This window comes from Scyliorhinus canicula, chromosome 3 (genome assembly GCF_902713615.1).
Source record: "Scyliorhinus canicula chromosome 3, sScyCan1.1, whole genome shotgun sequence".
NCBI classification, from domain to species: domain Eukaryota; kingdom Metazoa; phylum Chordata; class Chondrichthyes; order Carcharhiniformes; family Scyliorhinidae; genus Scyliorhinus; species Scyliorhinus canicula.
Genome location: NC_052148.1, coordinates 52,245,041 through 52,271,938, shown reverse-complemented (window position 1 = coordinate 52,271,938; position 26,898 = coordinate 52,245,041). Strand labels below are relative to the sequence as shown.

Here is a 26,898-nt window from a genome sequence, read left to right as displayed (position 1 = left end):
ATCTGCCCTTCTCCTCCGAGGAGGTCAAGGCCATGATCAGGGACTGCCAAGTCTGCGCGGAGTGCAAACCGCACTTCTACCGGCCAGACAAGGCCCACCCGGAAAAGGCCTCCCGGCCCTTTGAGCGCCTAAGCATCGACTTCAAAGGGCCCGTCCCCTCCACCAACCGGAATATATACTTTCTCACCGTCATTAATGAGTACTGCCGCTTCCCGTTCGCCGTCCCCTGCACCGACATGAGCTCAGCCACCCTAATAAAAGCACTGCACAGCATCTTCATGCTGTTCAGTTTCCCTGCCTACATCCACAATGACCGGGGCACATCGTTCATGAGTGATGAGCTGCGTCAGTACCTGCTCAACAAAGGCATCGCCTCGAGCAGGACTATGAGCTATAACCCGCAGGGAAACGGGCAGGTGGAGAGGGAGAACGCGACGGTATGGAAGGCTGTTCTTCTGACCCTTAGGTCTAGAAGTCTCCCACTGGCAGGAGGTCCTCCCTGACGCCCTCCACTCCATCAGATCGCTCCTCTACACGGCCACCAATGAGACCCCTCACGATCGTTTGTTTATCTTCCCCAGGAAGTCCATTTCCGGGGGCTCGCTTCCATCTTGGCTGAAAACTCCAGGACCAGTCCTTCTCCAGAATCACATGAGGAGCCATAAGATGGGCCCCCTGGTCAAGTGGGTCCGGCTGCTCCACGCCAACCCCCAGTACGCTTACATCGCGCACCAGGATGGACAGTTAGATACGGTCTCCGTACGGGACCTGGCGCCAGCTGGTTCCCGCCGCCACTCACAACTCCCAATACGCCCCCCTGGGTCTCATGTATTGTCCCGCGCCGACACCACCGCCACCCATCACCCCCACCCTACCCCCGCACCCCAACCATCTCCGAGGCTCAAGCTCCAGACACAATGCCCCTGGAGTCAGCACCTGGGACAACTGTGCCCGCCACACCGCCAGATCTGCGGAGGTCGAAGAGAACGATCCGGCCTCCATATAAGACTAAATATGTAATGACCCCACGTCATCCCCGCCTGACTTGATTTTTTTTAAGGGGGTGAATGTGGTGAATGTATTCACCATAATGCATGCATGATACCAAAACCTTTGACCTATGACCTTTAAGTGGTGACATGAACTGCTTCCAGGTACTGTACTGTAACCCCGGTACGACTCCGCCTCTGGCTCCGCCCACACCGGGGCCATATATAGAGAAGGCCTCTGTGGGCGGCATTCATCTGTACTATTGACTCTGGCTAAGCAATGTTCATGACTAATAAAGCCTACTGTTCACTCACTCTCTCTGCCTCACTGTGAATTGAAGGTATATCAATGCGCCATTGTCATGGGAGTGGATCTCGGAGGTGCTGGTGGCCGCCTTCGCCACTTCGTAGGATAGCTCGTAAATCGACAACCAGTGCACCCTCCTCCTGGTTGGTGCCCATAGGGTCCTGGGGTTCGCCTCCGGATGGAGATGGCAGCTGGAGTAAGCCCCAGAGATCCCTGTGTCATTTGACTGAGACCCAGTTGGGTTCTGGGATCCAGCAGACCTCTGACTGCTGTCTCAACTAGGCGTTCCTGCCTCCACCTGATGTACATCTGTGATCCTCACCAGAATGTGCCCCAGAAGCCTGTCCACTATTTTCGCCCACTGAGGGGTGTGTCTCTGTGCTGGTGGAGGGGGGATGACAGCTGTGCCGCGACTATTATGGTTGCATTCTTGGAGCTCTCCTCCAAGGATGCGGGGGACACTCGGATTTGGGCTGGCGCTGTCGGATGCAGGTCCTGCGGGAGAATGGACATGTGGTCAGTGGGAGGGATGGGTCAGCATGTATTACATTAACAACTCACGTCTGGCAGGTCACCTGGGTGGGGGCTGGTGGATCCTCACCCCTGTGCCATGCGCCGTTCTCCATGGTGGATACTGCTCTGTCCTCAGCCACCTCGCGACCTGCAGGGCCCGTTCGTCATTATGGGTGAGGACTCTGATGCGCACCTCTGGGCCCTGTCCTGTGGGTTAACGGTCAACTTCTGGTGGGGGGCACAGAAAGGCATCGGTAGGCACCAAGCAGGGCTGGTTTAGCACAGGGCTAAAATCGCTGGCTTTGAAAGCAGACCAAGGCAGGCCAGCAGCACGGTTCAATTTCCGTACCAGCCTCTCCGAACAGGCGCCGGAATGTGGCGACTAGAGGTCTTTCACAGTAACTTCATTTGAAGCCTACTTGTGACAATGAGCGATTTTCATTTCATTTTGTTAGCCGCACATGTGGTTACCCGCGGGGTGGGGAGGCTTGGGGGTTATGGGAGGGGGCTTGGGAAGATGGACCATATTGGGGAGGGGATTGGGGAGTATGGGGGCGGGGGGGAAGAGTGTGTGGTGGGGGGTCAGGTGGCCGGTGCAAACACATTCGAGAGGCCCAGTGGAGGTTGTTGACCTCGCGGCACTGGGTGCCGTTCCTCGTGGTGACACTCCCCGAGCTGACTGATGCTGCCGCTTCCTGCCAGGCGTTGGTGGCAGCCCTGTGGCTGACTCTCTGAGACCCTTGGGGGAACTGGACATCCCATCTCTCCTCCACCGCATCCAGCAATTTTCCAAGGTTGGTGTCAGCAAAGCGTGTGCTGGTATCCAAGGCGGCATAACTGCGAGCGAAGTGTGTTGAGTGTGCAGGAGCGATTTAAGTCCTGCTGTCACTTGTTAGTGGGGGGCTGACGAGCAGGGTCTCGGGCGAATTAGCCGGCGAACCAGGATTTGAATCCCGTGGGGCCTTATTAAGCGAGCCTCATTAATGTTTTAGAGCGGTGACAGCCTTGCCGGTCTGAGCGCTGGGGAGATCACGGCATTTCCTGCTCACTACTCCACTTAGAAACCCTTTGGTTAAATCGCTCCCTCAGTTTCAGTGTCCTTTGTGGGTTTGCAATCTGCCAACACTCACTGTCTGAGCTCCAACGTGAAAACGTCCTCTTGAGCCAAATACAAGAGGATTATTGGCACCTGTAAAACTGTATATGAATCTCAGTCTTCAGAAGGGAAGAAAACTGCAAATGGAGCAGAGCTGAGTGAAAAAAACACCGAGTGAGCATGTACAATGTGAAGGGGAAATGAAAGGGAAATATTTTTAAAACTATAGTTAATTAAAATAGCGACTCAAGTACCTGTGATTTTGTATGATATTTCTCTGTAGGGTGTCAAGTCTTCTCCAGAGATAAGAATCACTTCTGGGCACTTGTCTATGGCCTCACTGACCGACATTATCTTACTAACCCCATACTTTCTGGCTTCATAATTACAAGTGACCACCAGGTGCTTTTGATGAACAGCTAAAAGAAAAAGAAAAAGGAATTATTAAGGGGTCAAGGTAGAGTTGCAATATTGATGTTTATAAGATTATTATATTTTCGGACTGTAGATTTAAATTTAGGATAAATGAAGGACGGCATGGTGGCACAGTGGTTAGCACTGCTGCTTCATAGTTCCAGGGACCCAGGTTCGATTCCGGCCTCTGTTGTCTGTAGCGTCTGCACGCTCTCCCCGTGTCTGTGTGGGTTTCTTCCGGGTGTTCCATTTTCCTCCTACAAGTTCCGAAAGACGTGTTTGTTAGGTGAATTGGACATTCTGAATTCTCCCTCAGTGTACCCGAACAGGTGCTGGAGTGTGGCGACTCGGGGATTTTCACAGTAACTTAATTGCGGTGTTAATGTAAGCCTACTTGTGACACTAATAAAGATTATTATTATTATGAATATCCCAGACAGGACGACAACAGAAGTTCCTTGTGGTCAGCAGAGAGAAATGTCTGCTTGACGTTGTAAGCTACCAATGCCACATGTGGGTGGTAAATGGTCCCTAGTCGAGGAGACGCATCCTGTAGCATTATACAAATCCCAGGAGGTTTGTTCCAGCATGGCCAGAGGGGAAATGAATCATCGGAACAGGTTTTACTGCTGATGACGGATTTAAGAAACTATCTAAAAATGGAGAAAAACACCTGGAGACAGTCACTCAAAGTTACTACCTGGTTGTTATAACCTCCATGAGACAGGTGGGGATGAACCGATTAATCTCCCATGAGCTTCGTGGAGTACGAGCTCCCCCACTAAGGGGTGGAACCCATCAGTGGGATATTGGACTTGGGACATAAAAGCCAACCAAGGTAGGAGCCGTGCTGGCGTGTGCAGTCCCGGCTGGGACTTGAATTGTGCTTGTACACAGTTTACTTTGACAATAAGTCCTTTTGCTGAATTCTCTTACCGGACTCCTCTGTGACAATTGAAGTGGTGAAATGGTACTACGGGAACCCACTGGAAGCAACTGTGGAGCGTTTGCTTTAAAAAAACTGTAATTCTACAGAGATTGCGATGGATGTACATGAGGAATGTCACTTTATATCGTTCAAATTATAAGTTGCCGATAGAAAGAAACAGGGTTTACTTAATAGAGATTCTTAGTCATTTGTGACAGGAAAACTTTTAAAACATGAAACCTTGCTGTGCCATTCTTTCATCGATCAATTGGAAGTTCAAATTTCTTTTTAAAAGTGGTAGGTCTCTCTGGGGATTGTAAGAGCAGAAATTATTTCCAAACAATTCTTCTGACACAGCATGCATAGCAGCCGCTGTCAGAAGTTCACATCTGACATGTATTTTCCAAGTTTGGTAAGCTGTCACCGACATGGAGGGGCAGTCTGAGGAAAGGTTTGGGTGGCTCAGAAGAGATTGAAGGGCTGCATTATTGACTGCAAAGGAAGTGGTTTGGAACAGATATATCTGAAATGAATGTGCAGGTTTACTGGGTTAAGGCAGGGAGACTAAATAGAATACTCCTTCAGAGGGCCAGTGCAGAGTTTAAAAAAAAAAAAAAATTTTTTATTCAAATTTTCACAAAATATCAATAACAAAAAATACTAAGAAAAGAAACCCCCCGGGAATACAAAAATGAAGAAATAAATTAACGCCTGTTAATTAGCAATGAACAAATATACACGTCCCTTCAACCCAAAACAAAGAGACGACCCCCCCCAGGCCTTTTTCTTCCGTTCCGCCAGGAAATCTAGGAATGGTTGCCACCTCCTGAAGAACCCCTGCACTGATCCCCTTAGGGAAACATTCACCCTCTCCAATTTAATAAACCCCGCCATATCGTTGATCCAGCCTCCACGCTTGGGAGTCTCGCATCCTTCCACTGAAGAAGAATCCTTCGCCGGGCTACTAGGGACACAAAGGCCAGAATGCCGGCCTCTTTTGCCTCCTGCACTCCCGGCTGCACTGCAACCCCAAATATTGCGAGCCCCCAGCCCGGTTTCACCCTGGATCCTACCACCCTCGACACCGTCCTTGCTACGCACTTGGGCCAGTGTAGAGTTGATGGGCCAAATGGCCTCCTTCTACACTGTAAGGATTCTGTGATATCCGCATAGTACAGGGCTCCCACCTAGACATGCCCAAAATTCACAGACTTGAAATCTTGCTGAATGAAGTGAAGCAGATGTCACTGGAGAACACCTGGCTGCAGCTCAAACAGTAGATATTTATACCCATTCTATTAATGCTCATTCTTCACTGAACCAATCCAAGACTAACTGCACTGACCGCAGAATTGAATCTTTCTCTGATTCAAATCCAGTGCCTCCCCCACCTTTTAGGAAATGCAAATAGACACTGCTGTGGCAAAATACTCCTTGCTCTAATTACTGGAGACAATTCTTCGAGACAGCATCTACTCCCATTTGGAAGCAAGTGAAAGTATTAGCGTGAGGCAGCACGGTTTTGTGAAGGGGAGGTCGTGTCTCACTAACTTGATAGAATTTTTCGAGGAGGTCACAAAGATGACTGATGCAGGTAGGGCAGTGGATGTTGTCTATACATATGGACTTCAGTAAGGCCTTTGACAAGGTCCCTCATGGCAGACTGGTATGAAAGATGAAGTCACACAGGATCAGAGGTGAGCTGGCAAGATGGATCCAGAACTGGCTAGGTCATAAAAGGCAGAGAGTAGCAATGGAAGGGTGCTTTTCTAATTGGAGGGCCGTGACAAGTGGTGTTCCGCAGGGATCAATGCTGGGACCTTTGCTGTTCGTAGTATATATAAATGATTTGGAGGAAAATGTAATTGGCCTGATTAGTACATTTGTTGACGACACAAAGGTTGGTGGAATTGCGGATAGCGATGAGGACTGTCAGAGGGTACAGCAGGATTTAGATCATTTGGAGACTTGGGCGGAGTGATGGCTGATGGAGTTTAATGTGGACAAATGTGAGGTAATGCATTTTGGAAGGTCTAATACAGGTAGGGAATATACAGTGAATGGTAGAACCCTCAAGAGTATTGACAGTCAGTGTGATCTAGGTCCATAGGTCACTGAAAGGGGCTACACAGATGGAGAAGATAGTCAAGAAGGCATACGGCATGCTTGCCTTCATTGGCCGGGGTATTGAGTATAAAAATTCGCAAGTCATGTTGCAGCTAGATAGAACCTTAGTTCGGCCACAATTGGAGTATAGTGTTCAATTCTGGTTGCCACACTACCAGAAGGATGTGGAGGCTTCAGAGAGGGTGCAGAAGAGATTTACCAGGATGTTGCCCGGTATGGAGGGCATTAGCTATGAGGAGAGGTTGAATAAACTTGGTTTGTTCTCACTGGAATGAAGGAGGTTGAGGGGGCAACCTGATAGAGATCTACAAAATTATGAGGGCATAGACAGAGTGGATATTCAGAGACTTTTCCCCAGGGTAGAGCAGTCAATTACTAGTGGGCATAGGTTTAAGGTGCGAGGGGCAAGGTATCAAGGAGATGTATGAGGCAAGTCTTTTACACAGAGAGTAGTGGGTGCCTGGAACTCGCTGTCGGAGGAGGTGGTGGAAGCAGGGACAATTCCCGTCCTTGCCTCTCGCCTGACATGCGATGACCTTCAGGTTAAACCGCCACCAGTCAGCTCTCCCCCTCAAAGGGGAAAACAGTCTATGGTCATCTGGAACTATGGCGACTTTACCTTACCTTTTAGTGTTAATCCACTTTGTTCATTGTACTTTAAATACTTGACAAATACATGAATAGGATGGGAATAGAGGAATATGGGCCCCGGAAGTGTAGAAGGTTTTAGTTTAGACGGACAGCATGGTCGGCGCAGGCGTGGAGAGCCGAAGGGCCTGTTCCTGTGCTGAACTTTTCTTTGCTCTTTGTTCTAACAATTCTCTGCAAAAGCAATTTTCTTTTCTCCTACCCACATTCACTTTATGGGAATTTTAAACTGGTGACTACCCTCCACCCTCCACCCCCGCATTTACTGTTTCTCCAGGGTGAGAAAATAATGTTTCCTTATTCTCCTTATCAGAGCCCTTCAACATTTTTAAACTTCCTCTCTAAATTTCTTCTTAGCACCACGGCCATTTTAAAGCCCTATTTTCCTTGGCCAGTTGAGCCATCTGTTGAACGTAGGTAGAAGTCTCACAAATATGCAATGAGATTAGATGCTCCGCTTGGTAAAATCTGGTGGACACTTGGAGCTTTTGACAGGAAAGCTGAGGATTTATTGTTGTGGTCCAGGAGCACTCCTGCTACACTGGGCCCCAATGCGAACATTTAGAACACTGCCAGCCATGTGTCCCACCCTCCTCCAATCCCTGCCAAATAATGCCTCACCCTTAAGTCAGAAATGGCATTGTGAGTTGAGCTATTAACCCAATGGAAGGGAAGAGTGCATTTGCACAAGCAAGTTTGGAGGTGGAGAGACCAGGGACATAAGAACAAAAGAACTAGAAGCAGGAGTAGGCCATCTGGCCCCTCGTGCCTGCTCCGCCATTCAATGAGATCATGGCTGATCTTTTGTGGACTCAGCTCCACTTTCCGGCCTGAACACCATAACCCTTAATCCCTTTATTCTTCAAAAAACTATCTATCTTTATCTTTAAAACATTTAATGAAGGAGCCTCAACTGCTTCACTGGGCAAGGAATTCCATATATTCACAACCCTTTGGGTGAAGACGTTCCTCCTAAACTCAGTCCTAAATCTACTTCCCCTTATTTTGAGGCTATGTCCCCTAGTTCTGCTTTCACCCGCCAGTGGAAACAACCTGCCCACATCTATCCTATCTATTCCCTTGATAATTTTAAATGTTTCTATAAGATCCCCTCTCATCCTTCTAAATTCCAACGAGTACAGTCCCAGTCTACTCAACCTCTCCTCATAATCCAACCTCTTCAGCTCTGGGATTAACCTAGTGAATCTCCTCTGCACACCTCCAGTGCCAGTACGTCCTTTCTCAAGTAAGGAGACCAAAACTGAACACAATACTCCAGGTGTGGCCTCACTAACACCTTATACAATTGCAGCATAACCTCCCAAGTCTTAAACTCCATCCCTCTAGCAATGAAGGACAAAATTCCATTTGCTTTCTTAATCACCTGTTGCACCTGTAAACCAACTTTCTGTGACTCATGCACTAGCACACCCAGGTCTCTCTGCACAGCGGCATGCTTTAATATTTTATTGTTTAAATAATAATCCCGTTTGCTGTTATTCCTACCAAAATGGTCACATTTGTCAACAGGGACGGAACCTGGAACCACTGTAATCTGTCTGTTCAGTTCCAACGCAGCAACGCACTTACCAACTGAGGCATCAGACAAGATTTGTTACAATTAAATATATCACAAAGAAAACACATTGTATGAATATCATCCCATGCAAAGCGAGAGATATAATTGATTACCTAAAGGCATTCCTTTAAAATCAGGATTTCGAATCATTTCCACCTGAGCATAGAAGCAATCCAGATCAATGTGTACAATCACCTTGTATCCTGGGATGTCAATGTCTTGGATGGCATATTTATAACTATCACCTGGAGTGAAAAACACAACATACATTCCTTTGATTAGAAGATCTGTAATGTAACGAGTGATTCCACATTCCTGAACTCCCTGCAGGAAGTTTTCACTCACAGTGCAGATTAGCCACCTTTCAATTTTAACAGCGACCCCCCTACAAACTGGTGGGAGAGGGGCAGAGAATAAAAAATGTTAAAACGGAAACCCAACCCCAGCATGCTTCCTTTAATGAAGGTGTGTAGAGAGGGTAAGGGGAGGGGTGGATGGTGAGACAGTTGGTTGTTAGTTGGGTGACTAACCTGGTCTTCAGAGACAGGTCCATGATTGACATATATTAATGAGACGGCAAAAATGAAGCAGACAGGGCAGTAACTGAGGAGTTTGGAGTGAAGAAAATGGTGTCTCTTTGAACGAGCTATACCATTAATCCCACTTTCCTGCTCTTTCCCCAAAGCCCTGCAGTTCTTACTATCCAGCATGATAATTAGCCAACTTCTCAATCTGGTTGGGGGTGGGGGTCGACGTGAAAATGTCTTCCAAAAATCAAAAAATTAAAAAGGGGCGCTGTCGTCAAATTTAGCAAGACATCCAGGGAAGTTGGCCTCCTATATTATTCAGCTACGACAAGTCCCAGCTCCACTCGCTCCCTCATCCTCAGCATTCCTGAAAATATCAGGCCCATAGCTGCAACATTGAATCACACTGCCAAACTGTAAGATGGGCAAGTGGAAAGGCTATGACACTATTGTTCAACCAATTGTCTAATTTATGCTTTCAGCAAGAGGAAATCCCTTTTGAAATGTCGGATTGAAGAATCACCCCATATTTTACAAACCAGATCTGCTGAACCCTCGCTAACTAGCACAGTAGTTAGCACTGCTGCTTCACAGTGCCAGGGACTGCGGTTCGATTCCCGGCTTGGGTCACTGTCTGTATGTAGCATGCACGTTCTCCCCGTGTCTCCGTGGGTTTCCTCCGGGTGCTCTGGTTTCCTCGACAGTCCTGAAAGACGTGCTATTAGGTAAATTGGACATTCTGAATTCTCCCTCAGTGTACCCGAACAGGCACTGGAGTGCGGTGACTCAGGGATTTTCACAGTAACTTCATTGCAGTGTTAATGTAAGCCTACTTGTGACGCTAATAAAGATTATTATAACATCATAATTCCAACCCTTGGCAAAATGTGTTAGCATCATGTTGCTGGTAATGTACACAGACATCACTTCAGCCAATTTTGGCACTGTTTCCACAATGAGGAATCTGAGGCAAAAGTAAATTGCGAAGAGAAAAATTAGAAACTGTACTTTAAAGTACAATGAACAAAGTGGATTAACACTAAAGGTAAGGTAAAGTCGCCATAGTTCCAGATGACCATAGACTGTTTTCCCCTTTGAGGGGGAGAGCTGACTGGTGGTGGTTTAACCTGAAGATCATCGCATGTCAGGCGAGAGGCAAGGACGGGAATTGAACATGCTTGGTGTTTAGCCAATTGAGCTAAGCATCTCCGCCTCGTAACAATACAAGTGTAATTGTGGCATACACATGACCATTGTCAGTTTAATATCCTCTGCCGTTATAATACTGCCGCCAATGGCAGCCCCTACGTTGGCAACTAACCGTGCTGTAATATAAATACGGCAGGGGCATTGCCTCCAGGATAACTCAGAACAAGTTGTTACAATTCAGAATGCACGACCTGTCAAGAAAGATCTTGGAAGGAGATTCAATTACAACTTGCAAAACAGAAATCTAATCTGTTCTTGAAAAGGAAAACTGTGGGACTATGGGAAAGAGCAGTGACTTGGAATTATTTTACTGTGTTAAAAAGGCTAAAAAAATTCAAGTTTTTCTTGTTATTGTCTCCCAAATTCATTCAGGATCTCTCCAATCAGGTTAACATTTCTACAGCAGCACTGAAGCAACACTTAACAAAGTCACACATAACATCCTATGTGACTGTGACCGTGATAAACGTTCCTCATCCAGTTTTTGACTACAACGTCTTCCTCCGACACCTCTTCTCCATCATCCAGTGGGTGTGACCGCAATTACCTAGTTCTATTCTTTTCTCTCTAATTGTAGCCAGAAAATCACTTGCAATGGATGTTATGATAATCAGCCACCTCCCCATCTGGCTGACTAAAGCCAGGAAACAACTATCCTTGATCATCCCCTATTTCTGCTCTACATGCTGCCCCTCGGTGACACCATTTGAAACATGTGAGGTTCCCAGTGTATGCTGATGACTCTCAGCTATACCTAACCACCATCTCTCTCTTTTTTTTTTAAAATAATTTTTATTGAAAGAGTTTTTCCATACAGACATTTACCCCTACTAATTTTTAAATTATTTACAACACAATCCCTCTAGGCAAATGTCCCTCCCTCGCCCGCCCTCTCGCGCGCACCAGTCCTCCCCCCCCCCCCCCCCCCAGGCAACCTTAACAACCAAGGCAGCCTACAGTTTCAGACATGAGCAGCGAGCAGGCTTGCCCGCGTTACAGTCGTGCGTGTCCCCCCACGACCCTTGCTGCCCCCCCCCCCCCCCCCCCCCCCGGGTTGCTGCTGCCACGACCCCGAACGTCTATCTCTGATCTAAAAAGTCAAGGAAAGGTTGCCACCGCCTGGCGAATCCCTGTACCGACCCTCTCAGGGCAAATTTGATCCTTTCTAGCTGAATATAGCTAGCCATATCGTTAATCCAAGTTTCAACGCTTGGAGGCCTCGCGTCCTTCCATTGAATTAATATCCTTCGTCGAGCCACTAGGGACGCAAAGGCCAGTATTTCCGGCCTCCCTAGCCTCCTGTACCCCCGGTTCTACCCCGACCCCAAAGATCGCAAGCCCCCATCCTGGTTTGACCCTGGACCCCACCACCTTCGACACCGTCCTTGCCACCCCCTTCCAGAACCCTTCCAGCACCGGACATGCCCAGAACATATGCACATGGTTCGCTGGGCTTCCCAGACATCTGACACACCTGTCCTCACCCCCAAAGAACCGGCTCATCCTTGTCCCCGTCATGTGAGCTCTATGCAGCACCTTAAATTGAATGAGGCTCAGTCTCGCACACGAGGAGGAAGAGTTGACCTTCTCCAGTGCATCCGCCCACGTCCCGTCTTCTATCTGCTCTCCCAGCTCCCCTTCCCACTTGGCTTTCAGCTCCTCCCCCGATGCTGCTTCCGCCTCCTGCATTATCTTGTAGATGTCTGATATCTTCCCCCCTCCGACCCAGACCCCCGAGAGCACCCTATCACTCGCCCCCTTACTGGGGAGCAGGGGAAACCCCTCCACCTGCCGCCTAGCAAATGCCTTCACTTGTAAATATCTGAACATGTTTCCCGGGGGGAGCTCAAACTTCTCCTCCAGCCCTCCCAGGCTCGCAAACCTCCCCTCTATAAACAGGTCCTTCAGCTGCCGTATGCCCACCCTGTACCAGCTCTGAAATCCCCCGTCGATGTTCCCCGGGATGAATCTATGGTTCCCTCTTATTGGCGCCGCCAACAGACCTCCCATTTCACCCCTATGTCGCCTCCACTGCCCCCATATCTTGAGGGTGGCCGCCACCACCGGGCTCGTGGTGTACCTCGTGGGGGGGAGCGGCCATGGTGCCGTTACTAGGGCCCCCAGGCTTGTGTTGCCACAGGACGCCCTCTCCATTCGTTTCCAAGCTGCCCCCTCCCCTTCCATCATCCACTTGCGCACCATTGACACATTTGCCGCCCAGTAGTACCCCGAGAGATTGGGCAGTGCCAGCCCTCCACTGTCCCTACTCCGCTCCAAAAAGACCCTCCTCACCCTTGGGGTGCCATGCGCCCACACGTAGCTCATGATGCTACTCGTCACCTTTTTGAAGAAGGCCCTAGGGAGGAAGATGGGCAAGCACTGAAATAAAAACAAGAACCTTGGGAGTACCGTCATTTTGATTGACTGCACCCTCCCCGCCAGCGACAACGGTACCATGTCCCACCTCTTAAACTCCTCCTCCATCTGTTCCACCAGCCTGGAAAAGTTCAACTTGTGGAGGGTCCCCCAGTTCCTTGCCACCTGCACCCCTAAGTACCTAAAGCTCTTTCCTGCTCGCTTGAAGGGGAGTCTCCCAATACCCTCTCCCTGGTCCCCCGGGTGTATCACAAAAACCTCGCTTTTGCCCAAATTTAATTTGTACCCCGAAAAGTCCCCAAACTCTGCTAATAGTTCCATTATCTCCGGCATTCCCCCTTCTGGGTCTGCCACGTACAGCAGTAGATCATCCGCATACAGCGATACTCGATGTTCCTCCCCTCCCCTAGTCAGTCCTCTCCACCCCCCTGAACCCCTCAGTGCCATCGCCAACGGTTCAATCGCCAGTGCGAAAAGTAGGGGGGATAGGGGACATCCCTGCCTGGTCCCTCGGTGGAGCCCGAAATACTCCGACCTCCTCCCGTTTGTCACTACACTCGCCGTCGGGGCCGAGTAGAGCAACTTCACCCACTTAATAAACCCTTCCCCAAACCCAAACCGTTTCAACGTCTCCACAGGTACTCCCACTCCACCCTATCGAATGCCTTCTCCGCGTCCAGCGCTACCACTATCTCAGCCTCCCCCTCCACTGCCGGCATCATAATTACATTCAGCAATCTCCGCACGTTCGTGTTGAGCTGCCGCCCCTTCACGAACCCCGTCTGGTCCTCATGGATTACCCCTGGCACACAATCCTCTATTCTAGCTGCCAGGATCTTTGCCAGCAACTTGGCATCCACGTTCAGAAGCGAGATAGGCCTGTAGGACCCGCACTGCACGGGGTCTTTATCCCGCTTCAATATCAGGGAGACCAGAGCCTGCGACATTGTCGGGGGCAGAACCCCCCCCTCTCGCGCCTCATTAAAGGCTCGTACCAGTACCGGTCCCACCAAGTCCACATTTTTCTTATAGAATTCCACCGGGAACCCATCTGGCCCCGGCGCCTTCCCCGCTTGCATCTGACCTATTCCCTTGACTAGCTCCTCTAGCCCTATTGGCGCCCCCAGCCCTTCTACCAGCCCCTCCTGGACCCTTGGGAACCTCAATTTGTTTAGGAAGTCCTCCATTCCCCCTCTCCTCGTCGGCGGCTCAGACCGATACAACTCCTTGTAAAAATCCCTGAAGACCCCGTTCACTTCTTGCCCCTTCTGCACTACCTTCCCGCCCCTCTCCTTCACTCCCCCAATCTCCCTAGCCGCATCTCGTTTGCGAAGCTGGTGTGCCAGCATCCTGCTCGCCTTTTCCCCATACTCATAGACCGCGCCCTGTGCCCTTCTCCACTGCGTCTCTGCCTTCCTGGTGGTCAGCAGGTCGAACTTGACCTGCAGGCTGCGCCGTTCTTCCAGCAGCCCCTCCTCTGGTGCCTCCGCATATCTCCTATCCACTTCCAATAGCTCCCCCACCAGCCTCTCCCTCTCCTGCCTCTCCTTTCTTTCTCTATGCGCCCTTATGGAGATCAGCTCTCCCCTGATCACTGCCTTCAGGGCCTCCCAGACCATCCCCACCTGCACCTCACCCGTGTCATTCAAGTCCAGATAGCTCTCAATGCTCTTCCGGACCCTTTTACACACCTCGTCGTCCGCTAACAGCCCCACATCCAGCCGCCACAGCGGACGCTGGTCCCGCGCCTCCCCCATTTCCACATCCACCCAATGCGGTGCATGATCAGAGATCGCAATGGCCGAGTACTCAGCTTCCCGTACCCTCGGGATCAGCCCCCTGCTCAACACGAAGAAATCGATTCTGGAGTACACTCTATGGACGTGGGAGAAAAAGGAATACTCCCTCGCCCTCGGCCTACCAAACCTCCATGGGTCTACTCCTCCCATCTGCTCCATGTACCCCCTCAGCACTTCTGCCGCTGCCGGCCTCCTATTGGTCCTTGCGCTCGATCTGTCTAGCCCGGGGTCCAGCACTGTGTTAAAGTCCCCCCCCATGATCAAGCCCCCTGCCTCCAGTCCCGGAATGAGGCCCAATAGGCGCCTCATAAAACCCGCGTCATCCCAGTTCGGGGCATATACGTTGACCATCACCACTTTCTCCCCCTGCAGCTTACCCTTCACCATCACATACCTACCCTCCTTATCCGCCACCACCTCCTCCGCCACGAACGACACCCTCTTTCCCACCAGAATCGCCACCCCCCCGGTTCTTTGCGTCCAATCCAGAGTGGAACACCTGTCCCACCCACCCCCTTCTCAGGCGAACCTGGTCCACTACCTTCAAATGGGTCTCCTGTAACATTGCTACATCAGCCTTCAGTCCCTTCAGGTGTGAGAATACCCTTGATCTCTTGACCGGCCCATTCAACCCCCTCACGTTCCAAGTGATCAGCCGGGTCGCGGGACGACCCGCCCCCCTCCCCTGCCGATTAGCCATGTCCTGTTCCCTGCTCGCCCCGGGTCGACCCTCCCCTTCTGACCCGCTCCCCATGGCGATGTCCCCCTCCCCCCACCTCTCCAGTCCTCCACTTCCCGTTTCTGGTCTTTTCAGCAGCAACCCGGTGTCCCTCCCTAACCCCCCTCCCCCCCCCCCAGGCTAGGACCCCTCCTAGCCGCGATGTACCCTCCATCGTACTCCCGTAAGTCAGCTGGTTCACGCTGACCCGGCTGCTCCTGCCCCACTCCGACTCCCCCCGGCTCGGGGGGGGGGCCTCCCCCCCCCTTGCCACTCCTCCCTGGCCCCGCTCCAGCGCGGGAAAGGTCGCCATTGCTAGCCACGCCCCGCACTCCTCCCCTCCCCCCTCCTCTGCCCCGCGCGCGGGAAAACAGAGGAAAGCCCGCGCTTTCGCCCTGCCACACCCCACCCCGCCATCTTCAGTTCCACCCCCGTCCCCGTCCATGCCTGTAAAAGAACCCCCCCTAGGAGCCCATATCCCCGATCTGCTCTCCCCCCCGTCCCACCTCCCCAACTTAACATTATAAATAATAGATAAATAACAAATAACAATGTACTTAACAGTCGCCCTCTACCAAACAGCATAAATAACCATAAATAACCATGAATAACCACAATAACAATAACTAAGGGAAGTTGGCAAAGGGGGAAAAAACATCAGAAGAAAAACCACAGCAAGAGTTCAAAATCCAAACAAAGAATTCAGCTGAAAGTACCCGAGCGGCTACGGCCGCCAAGTATCCCCTGGGTCTAATTCGAGTCCAGTTTCTCTTCCTGTACAAAGGCCCACGCCTCCTCTGGGGACTCAAAATAGTGGTGTTGGTTCCTGTAGGTGACCCACAAGCGCGCTGGCTGCAGCATTCCGAACCTGATCCGTTTTGCATGTAGCACCGCCTTCGTCCGGTTGTACCGGGCCCGCCGCTTTGCCACCTCCGCACTCCAGTCCTGGTAGACCCTCACCGTCGAATTCTCCCACTTGCTGCTCCTTTCCCTCTTGGCCCACTCCAGCACTCTCTCACGGTCGCTGAGTCGCTGGAACCGCACCAGCACCGCCCTCGGGGGCTCATTTGCTCTTGGCCTCCTAGCCATGACCCTGTAGGCCTCTTCCAGCTCCAGGGGCGAAGGGACGGCCCCTGCCCCCATCAGGGAGCTCAGCATTTCTGCTACATATCCCGGGAGGTCTGACCCCTCCAGGCCTTCTGCCAGGCCCAAGATCCTCAGGTTCTTCCGCCTCATTCGGGTATCCAGCTCCTCAAAACGGCTCTGCCATTTCAGGTGGAGTGCCTCGTGCACCTCTACCTTTCCCACGAGGACCGTGGCCTCCTCCTCCCTCACAGTCATCTCCTGTTGCAGCTCCCGAATCGACGCCTCTTGGGTCGCCTGGGCTCCCATCAGCCTGGTGGTCGTCGCATTCATTGACTCCAAGAGCTCCATTTTCAGCTCCGTAAAGAAGCGCAGGAGAGCGGCCTGCTGCTCCTCCGCCCATTTCCTCCATTCCTCGGGTGCTCCACCGGCCGCCATTTTGGTCTTCTTCCCCCGCTTTTTTTTGGGAGCTGCTGTTGCTTTCTTTACCACCCCACTCCGGGTACCGACCATAAAGTTGGTCTGGTTCTCTTCAGGGAGCCTTCCCCCACCGGGATTTGTCCTTACAGCGCCGTTGGGGCCCTCCAATCGGCCCGAAAACACCTTTGTAGCAGGAGCAGCCAAACGTGCGACTTAGCTGGTCATAGCCGCAACCGGAAGTCCACCACCATCTCTCTCAACCCCACCACTTCCACAATGATTGCCCAACACCCTGTCCTGACAAACAGAAATTTACTCCAACGTATATTGGGAAGACCATTGCCTTTGGGTCCAGTTATAAATTCCATTCCCTAACCACCGGCTCCATTCCTCTTCCTGGCAACTGTCTGCACCAGACTGTGTGTATTCATGTCTGTTCCTCGTTGGAACTAAGTCACTTTAAGTGTCGATCATGTGATGTATTGGTGACTTGGGCGGGCATCTTAACAGCCTGTCGACTAAACATTTTTCCAATAAAGCACTTGTTTGTTGGTACCATCATGGTCTTCAAGCCTATCCTTTAAAAAAGCACAAAGAAAACTGGAGATGAGGGGGTCAGAACCACGCTGGCAGACTCCCAGAGTGAAAAAAAGTATCGGAAAACTGTTGACCAATGTGCATACATTCTGTAATAACCTACATGGGATACAAGGGGTGGGATTGATTGCTTTCCCCATGTGGCTTGAGGAGAATGAGCTCTCCTGCGAACATGCCTGATAACCTTGTTGTACATAATGAGAAGATCAGGCAAGGTTCAACCGGGATCCTTGTAAATAGTACGTTCTTATCCATAAACTTCTTATTTTGTTTACTCGTCTCACTCTCCTCACCTTTATCAAACATTCAAAAAGTATCGAAAAGCTAAAAACTTCACTCCACCAAAGTTGATGATAGAGGGGTGCCAAATATTGGTGGCAGACATCAAAGGAATCAAAATCTAACTGTAGGTTTTGGAGGAAGCAACATCGAAAAGACGCTCGCCACATGTTCGGCCTGAAAAGATCTGGAACAGTACAGGGAGCACTGTGATAACAAGTACCCTGCAACAATAGTTTAGAGCTGGGGGTGTTCCAAAACCCAGAAGGGATTGAAAAAGTGAGGTCGTGATAAAGGTCTTATGGCACATCGTGGTTATGCAAGTCCTTTCCACAGTGAAAATGGCAGGAATGTTTGATGCCGTATCACATGAACGCGGTGGAGCTCATATCCTGAAAGATTTAATTATTTTGTCCAACGAATAAAATTGCAGCAGATGTTGTAGTCCCAACTTTCCTGAGGACAATCAGGATTGTCTCTTCTTGGGGATTGGGGGGGGGGGGGGGACATTTGTTGCGAAGTCTGTTGCAGCCAGAAATACCAGGTTCAAAAGCCTATGGTGAGATTGTGAAGATATTGCAGGGCCACTTCTCGTCTTCGCCAAGAGGTTCAGTTTCCATAAAAGAAAAGAATTATCCAGCCCTAATGGTGAGAAATTGGCTGGAGAGAATAAAGTCAAACTGGGCGGAGGTGAGTTTCATGTTGGATTCCAAAGCAGGTCTACCGAAGATTTTAAAGAAACATGCCATTGTCTTTAATGGAGAGCTGAGAAGCATGAAAGAGATTTCAGTCAAGCAAAGGATTAGGGACAAAAGCGAAAGATGCTGAAAGACTAGGTCAGTGCCATATGCCATCTGGCCTAAGTTTGAGGCAAAATTAGAGAGGCTGGTCAAGACGGGGATCCTCAAACCTGTTAATGTTAGTGATTGGGTTACACTGTTAGTACCCTTGATGAAGAAAGATGGTTTGGTATACGTATGTGATGATTTTATAGTCACTGTCAATCAGGTATTGTGTGCAGAGCAGTACCTCCTGCCTTTAATTGATGATTTATTGGTTGGGTTGGCTGGAGCATTTCAGTAAAGTTGACCGTAGTCAAGCTTACCTCCTTAGTCAATCTGGATATGGGTGAAGATTCATAACAACATTTGACATTCGTAACACACAAAGGGCAATTCAGATATAAAAGACATCGATTTAACATCATGTACGCACCTGCTTTGTTCCAACATGCGTGGGTCAAATTCTAAGAATACTAGAAAGAGTCCAACGCTACTTAGACGATACTTCGTCACTGGAAGGAATGAAGAGGAGTATTTTAAAAATGTAGGTGTTCCATTCCAGAGTCTAGAAGATTGTGGGCTATGAGTATGGAAGGATAAATGTGAATTCTTCAAATCTTCTATTGAATACCTGGGGCACGTCATAGATGCAAAGGGACTGCACAAATCATCTTCAAAAGTAAAAGCCATAACTGAGGCACCTGCACCTCAAAACATAAATCATCTTTGATTATTTTTGGGCTTATTAAAATATTATAAAAGTTTTATCCGTAATCTAGCAACTATTTTCAGTCTTTACACAACTTATTGGAAATGGGTGGATCAGTGCAAGAAGGTCTTCGTACAAGCTAAAGAGGCACGTCTAAAGTCAGAAGTCCTGACCCACTTTGATCTGAAGTTACCCTTGCAAATGGCATGCTACGCATCACCTTTTGGGGTGGGAGCAGTGGTTTCTCACCTAATTCCCAATGGTGAAGAGGAGCAAATGGAGTTTGCATCAAGATCTTTGAACAAAGCAGAACTAAACTATGCACAGATAGAGAAGGAATTTCTAGGCATAATTTTTGTAATCAAATATTTACCAATACCTTACTACCGGATCACTGACCACTGACAACAATACTTGGGCCATACCCGGGTATTCCATCTCCAAAGATGTGCAGATTAGGTGGATTGGCCATGCAAAATTTCCCCTTAGTGTTAAAGGTTAGCTCGGATTACTGGGTTACGGGGATAGGGTGGAGGCGTGGGTTTAGGTGGGGTGCTCTTTCTGAGGGGCAGGGCAAACTCGATGGGCAAATGGCTTCCTTCTGCACTGTAAATTCTCCGATTCTAACAGCGAGCCGGATACAGAAATGGGCATTGCTGTTATCAGCACATACATACACGATAAAATATCATCAATGAAATCTCCATGGGGACGCCGATGGATTAACCAGAACAACTTTACCTACTGAGTCATCAATGAATCGTTTGAGTGCTAATATTTTCTATTTCAGAGAAGTTGATAACACTCCTGTAACTGCAGGACAAGTTAAGAAGTAAACCAGAGATAGTCTACTATTGTCAGACATTATGGACATGGTTCTTTGTGACAGGACCACGAGAGAAAACCCAGAGTTAAAGCCATATGTTACCTGAAGACTTGAACTATCCATACAGGCTGGTTGTCCCTTCTGGGAAATGAGGGTCATCATTCTGCAATTTCTAAGGAAACATGTCCGAAACCAAATTCATGAAGGTCATTGTGGGATAGTAAAGATGAAGGAGATAGCCAGAAGCTATTTTAAGTGGCCAGAGCTCAATAGCGAAACCAAGGAGAAGTCTGACATGTGTTTGGCTTGTGCAAAGCTTCGAAACCTGCTGCCACTAGTGCCATTGCACCCATGGGAATGGCCAGAAGGGCCATGACAAAGAGTCCATATTGATTATGCCGGACCCCTCGAAGGATGAATGTTTTTCATTGTGGTGGACGTGCACTTGAAATGGCCTGAAGTTGGCACTATGAGATACGTCCTCTGAGAGAATAATAGAAAGACTGGGTGAGATTCAGTTCCCCTGAATAACTTATTAGTGACAATGGGCCACAGTCCACTTTACAAGAATGTACAAATTATCTAAAGGAGAATGCAATCCAACACATATCTGATCCACCCCTTATCATCCTGCCACAAATGGGTTGGCTGAAAGTTTTGTTCAGACAATGAAGCATTCATTGAAGGTAACTCCGGAGCAAGGATCATTGTGCACTTCCTGATAACATACAAGAATACAGCATATTCACCAACCCAAAGTTCTCCGGCAATATTCATATTGATTCATATTGATTTGTTGAAGCCGCCCAAGACAAGAAAAATTATTTATTTTGTTTTTAAAATAATTTTTATTCAAATTTTCACATTTTCACAAAAAAGAAAACAAGAACAGAAAATTCTAAGGACAAAAAGAACAGACCCCCCCCCCCCCCCCCCCCCACCCCCCCCCCCCCCCCACCCCCCGGTAAATACAAAAGAGAAACAATTTTGTCGTTGGCAAAAAACAGATATTCAACCCAAAACAAAAACAAAGAGACAACCCCCACCCCCCCCCCGGTTGCTGCTGCTGCTGACCTTTTGACTTTACCGTTCTGCCGGGAGATCTAGGAATGGTTGCCATCTCCTGAAAAACCCCTGCACTGACCCCCTTAGGGCAAATTTCACCCTCTCCAATTTAATAAACCCCGCCATATCGTTGACCCAGGCCTCCACGCTTGGGGGCCTCGCATCCTTCCACTGAAGAAGAATCCTCCGACGGGCTACTAGGGACGCAAAGGCCAGAACACCGGCCTCTTTCGCCTCCTGCACTCCCGGCTCCACTGCAACCTCAAATATTGCGAGTCCCCAGCCTGGATTGACCCTGACCTAGATCCTACCACCCTCGATACCGTCCTTGCTACACCCTTCCAAAACTCCCCCAGCGCTGGGCATAACCAGAACATGTGGACATGGTTTGCTGGGCTCCCTGAGCACCTAATACACCTGTCCTCGGTCCCAAAAAAACCGGCTCATCCTTGTCCCGGTCATATGAACCCTATGCAGCACCTTAAACTGTATGAGGCTAAGCCTCGCACACGAAGAGGAGGAGTTCACCCTTTCTAGGGCATCCGCCCACGTCCCCTCCTCAATCTCCTCACCCAGCTCCTCCTCCCATTTATCTTTCAGCTCCTCCACCGAGGCCTCGTCTACCTCCTGCTTCACCTGGTACACTTCCGAGATCCTCCCCTCTCCACCCCATACCCCCGAGAGCACCCTTTCCTGAACCCCACGCGGCGGCAGCAGAGGGAACCCCGCCACCTGCCGCCTGACAAACGCCTTACTTGCATGTACCTATAGGTGCTCCCCGGGGGGAGCCCAAACTTCCCCTCCAGCTCACCCAAGCTCGCAAACATCCCGTCTATGAACAGGTCCCCCGGCCTCCTGACACCTGCCCTGTGCCAACTCAGGAACCCGCCATCAATTCTCCCCGGAACAAACCGGTGGTTCCCCCGTATCGGGGACCCCATCGATGCCCCCACCTCCATCCTGTGCCGCCCCCATTGCCCTCAAATCTTGAGGGTAGCTGCCACCACCGGGCTCGTGGTATACCTCGTTGGAGGGAACAGCAGCGGCGCCGTTACCAGCGCGTCCAGGCTCGTGCCCACACAGGATGCCATCTCCATCCTCTTCCATGCCGCCCCCTCCACGTCCATTACCCACCATCGCTGCGTTGGCAGCCCAATAATACCCACAGAGGTTGGGCAACGCCAGGCCCCCCTATCCCTGCCCCACTCCAAGAACACCTGTCTCACCCTTGGAGTCCCGTGTGCCCACACAAACCCCGTAATGCTCCTGTTAACCCGCCTGAAAAAGGCCCTTGGGATAAGGATGGGGAGGCACTGGAACAGGAACAGAAACCTCGGGAGCACCGTCATCTTGACTGACTGCACCCGACCCACCAAAGACAGTGGCAGCATGTCCCACCTCTTAAACTCCTCCTCCATTTGCTCCACCAGCCTTGCGAGGTTTAACTTATGCAAGGCCCCCCAGCTCCTGGCCACCTGAACCAGTACCTGAAGCTCCCCTCCGCCCTTTTCAGTGGGAGCCTCCTAATCCCCCCCCCCCCCCCCCCCCCCCCCCCCCCTTCCTGGTCCCCCGGGTGTACAACAAACAGCTCGCTTTTCCCAAAGTTAAGCTTATAGTCATAGAATTTACAGTGCAGGAGGCCATTCGGCCCATCGAGTCTGCAACGGCTCTTGGAAAGAGCACCCTACCCAAGGTCAACACCTCCACCCTATCCCCATAACCCAATAATCACACCTAACACTAAGGGCAATTTTGGACACCAAGGGCAATTTATCATGGCCAATGCACCTAACCTGCACATCTTTGGACTGTGGGAGGAAACCGGAGCACCCGGAGGAAATCCACGCACACACGGGGAGGATATGCAGACTCCGCACAGACAGTGACCCAAGCCGGAATCGAGCCTGGGACCCTGGAGCTGTGAAGCAATTATGTTATCCACAATGCTACCGTGCTGCCCGGTATACCCTGAGAAATCCCCAAATTCCCGGAGAGTCCCCATCACCGCCGGCATTCCCCCCACCGGGTCCGCCACATACAACAATAGGTCGTCCGCATAGAGCGACACTCGGTGCTCCTCCCCACCCCAGACCAGCCCCCTCCAATCCCCCGACTCCCTCAGCGCCATAGCCAGGGGTTCAATTGCCAGCGCAAAAAGTAGGGGGGACAGGGGACACCCCTGCCTCGTCCCTCGGTATAGTCGAAAATACTCCGACCTCCTCTTATTCGTGGCCACACTCGCCATCGGGGCCTCATACAACAGCCTCACCCAACTGCCAAACCCCTCCCCAAACCCGAACCTTTCCAGCACCTCCCACAAGTACCCCCACGCGACCCTATCAAAGGCCTTCTCCGCATCTAGTGCCACCACTATCTCCGCCTCCCCTTCCACCGCCGGCATCATAATAACGTTCAAGAGCCTCCATATATTAGTGTTCAGCTGCCTCCCCTTCACAAACCCCGTTTGATCCTCATGGATAACCTGCGGCACACAATCTTCTATCCTCGTGGCTAAGATCTTTGCCAACAGCTTGGCGTCCACATTCAGGAGTGAGATCGGCCTGTGTGACCCACACTGCAGGGGATCCTTGTCTCGCTTAAGGATCAAGGAGATCAGCGCCCGAGACATCGTCAGGGGCAAAGCCCCCCCTCCCTCGCCTCGTTGAAGGTCCTAACCAACAGGGGGCCCAGCAGGTCTGCATACGCCTTATAAAATTCAACCGGGAACCCATCCGGCCCCGGCGCCTTCCCCAACTGCATGTTCCCTATCCCTTTAACCAGCTCCTCAAGCTCAACTGGCGCAGCCAGTCCCTCCACCCGTCCCTCCTCCACCCTCGCGAATCTCAGCCGGTCCAAAAAGCGCCCCATCCCCCCCTTTTCCGCCGGAGGTTCGGACCGATATAGTCTCTCATAAAAGTCCTTGAAGATCCTTGAAGGGGCAGCAGGGTGGCAGGGGCAGCAGGGTAGCATGGTGGTTAGCATAAATGCTTCACAGCTCCAGGGTCCCAGGTTCGATTCCCGACTGGGTCATTGTCTGTGTGGAGTCTGCACGTCCTCCCCGTGTGTGCGTGGGTTTCCTCCGGGTGCTCCGGTTTCCTCCCACAGTCCAAAGATGTGCGGGTTAGGTGGATTGGCCATGCTAAATTGCCCGTAGTGTCCTAATAAAAGTAAGGTTAAGGGGGGGGGTTGTTGGGTTGCGGGTATGGGGTGGATGCGTGGGTTTGATAGGGTGATCATGGCTCGGCACAACATTGAGGGCCGAAGGGCCTGTTCTGTGCTGTACTGTTCTGTGTTCTATCCCATTAATGTCTACCCCCCTCCGCACCATATTTCCTCCCCGGTCCTTAACTCCACCAATCTCCCTAGCCGCATCCCGCTTACGGAGCTGGTGTGCCAGCACCCTGCTCGCCTTCTCCCCATACTCGAACACCGCACCCTGAGCCATTCTCCATTGAGCCTCCGCCTTTCTGGTGGTCAACAAGTCGAACTCAGCCCGAAGGCTGCGCCGCTCCCTCAGCAATCCCTCCTCCGGGGCCTCCGCGTACCTCCTGTCCACCCTCACCAATCTCTCCCTTTCTCTCTGCTCCCCTCTCTCCCTGTGGGCCTGAATGGAGATCAACTCCCCCCGAATCACCGCCTTCAGCGCCACCCAGACCGTCCCCACTCGGACCTCCCCATTATCGTTAGCCTCCAGGTACCTCTCGATGCATCCTCGAACCCACCCCCTCACATCCTCGTCCGCCAGCAGCCCCACCTCCAAGCGCCACAATGGGCACTGGTCCCTCTCCTCCCCAGCTCGAGGTCCACCCAATGCGGGGCATGGTCAGAAATGGCTATCGCCGAGTACTCAGCGTCTACTACCCCCGCAATCAGCGCCCTACTCAAAACAAAGAAATCGATCCGGGAGTAGGCCTTATGCACATGGGAGAAGTATGAAAATTCCCTGGCCCTCGGCCTCGCGAACCTCCCAAGGATCCACCCCTCCCATCTGGTCCATAAACCCCTTCAGCACCTTAGCCGCCGCAGGCCTCCTACCCATCCTGGAACTGGACTGATCCAGTGGCGGATCCAGCACCGTGTTAAAATCCCCCCCCCCATTATCAGGCCCCCCACGTCCAAATCCGGAATCCGGCCCAACATGCGCCGCATGAAACCCGCATCATCCCAATTCGGGACGTATACATTGACCAGCACCACCCGCTCCCCTTGCAGCTTGCCGCTCACCATCACGTACCTCTCGCCGCTGTCTGCCACCACACTCGTCGCCTCAAACGACACCCTCTTCCCCACCAGGATCACCACCCCCCAGTTTTTTGCATCCAGCCCCGAATGAAACACTTGGCCCACTCACCCCTTCCTCAACCTAACCTGATCCACCACCTTCAGGTGCGTCTCCTGAAGCACAGCCACGTCCGCCTTCAGCCCCCTCAGGTGCACGAACACGTGGGACCGTTCGACCGGGCCATTCAGTCCCCTCACATTCCAGGTGATTAGCCGTATCGGAGGGCCACCTGCCCCCCTCCCCCTGTCGACTAGCCATCACCCTTCCATAATCCGCCACGTGCCCGTGCCCCCCGCTCAGCCCGTTCCCCACAGCGACAGACCCCCATCCCGCCCCCTCTACACGCTCCAGCTCCTTCTTGGCCATTCCAGCAGCAACCTGGTATCCCCCTCCTCTTCCCCCTCCCCCTAAGCTAGGGCCCCCCCTAGCTGCGTAACTCCGGTCATTGTACTTCCGTAAGTCAGCCAACTCGTGCTGACCCCGGCTGCTCCCGCCACCCCAAGTGTCCCCCAACCATTCCTCCAATGCCGACCCCGCCCCTGCTTCTCCAGCGCGGGAGAGAGACCCGTGCCCCCCATCCCAAGCCCCGCCCCCCCCGACCCAAAACGCGGGAAGACAGGCACATGACCCAACAGGGCCACGAACCCCACCCAAACCCGCAACCAGCGAAATAATAAAAATCCCAATATGATATGATAAAACACCCAAGTAAACAGATAACAGTCCCGAAAAGCAGAAAAGAAAAGGCAAGACAGCAAAAAAAAAACATCGTCCAATAGAACTAAAAAGAGCGAAAGGTTATCAAGGAGGACAAAGCCTCCAGGCCGCGTACAACGTTCCCCAGCCCCCAGTCCTCAGTTCAAGTCCAGCTTCTCTGCCTGGACAAAAGTCCAGGCCTCCTCCAGGGAGTCAAAATAAAGTTGGCGGTCTTTATAAGTGACCCACAGGCGTGCCGGCTGTAACAGACCAAACTTGACCCCCTTCTTGTGGAGCACTGCCTTCGCCCGGTTAAACCCAGCCCTTCTCTTTGCCACCTCCGCACTCCAGTCCTGGTAAATCCTGATCTCCGTATTCTCCCACTTACTACTCCTCTCCCTCTTCGCCCAACGAAGCACACACTCACGATCGACCAAGCATTGAAATCGGACCAGCACCGCCCTGGGTGGCTCGTTCGGCCCGGGCTTCCGCAGCCGCACCCGATGGGCACGCTCCAGCTCCAGGGGTCCCCGGAACGACCCCACGCCCATCAGCGAGTTCAACATCAGGACCACGTAGGCCCCAAATCCAAACCTTCCAGCCCCAAAATCCGCAGATTCTTCCGGCAGGAGCGGTTCTCCATCTCCTCCATCCTTGCCAATCATTTCTTGTGAAGCGCCTCGTGCGACTCCACCTTCACCGTCAGGCCGAGGAGTTTGTCCTCGTTCTCCGAAGCCTTTTGCTGCAGCTCCCGAATCTCCGCCGCCTGAGCCGTCTGAGTCAGGCTCGCAGTCTGAATCGCCCCGAGCCTGTCCAGCGATGCCCTCAACGGCTCCAGGATCTCAGCTTTTAGTTCCTGGAAGGAGCGCAGCAGCAGCTCCTGCTGCTCCCTCGCCCACTACTGCCACGCTGCCGGTTCCCCGCCCGCC

General features: G+C 51.4%; 1 protein-coding gene across 2 annotated transcripts in view; it reads right to left on the bottom strand.

Annotated features, from left to right (window-relative positions):
• The window catches only part of poli (polymerase (DNA directed) iota), a 90,644-nt gene that overhangs the window by 47,759 nt on the left and 15,987 nt on the right, over positions 1-26,898 (bottom strand). For both annotated transcript variants that reach the window (XM_038790523.1, XM_038790524.1), the window contains exons 2-3: positions 8,715-8,846; positions 3,160-3,324 (exon numbers count right to left, since the gene is read on the bottom strand). In XM_038790523.1, the coding sequence (XP_038646451.1) occupies positions 3,160-3,324; positions 8,715-8,846 (297 nt within the window). The remainder of the gene's footprint in view (positions 1-3,159; positions 3,325-8,714; positions 8,847-26,898) is intronic.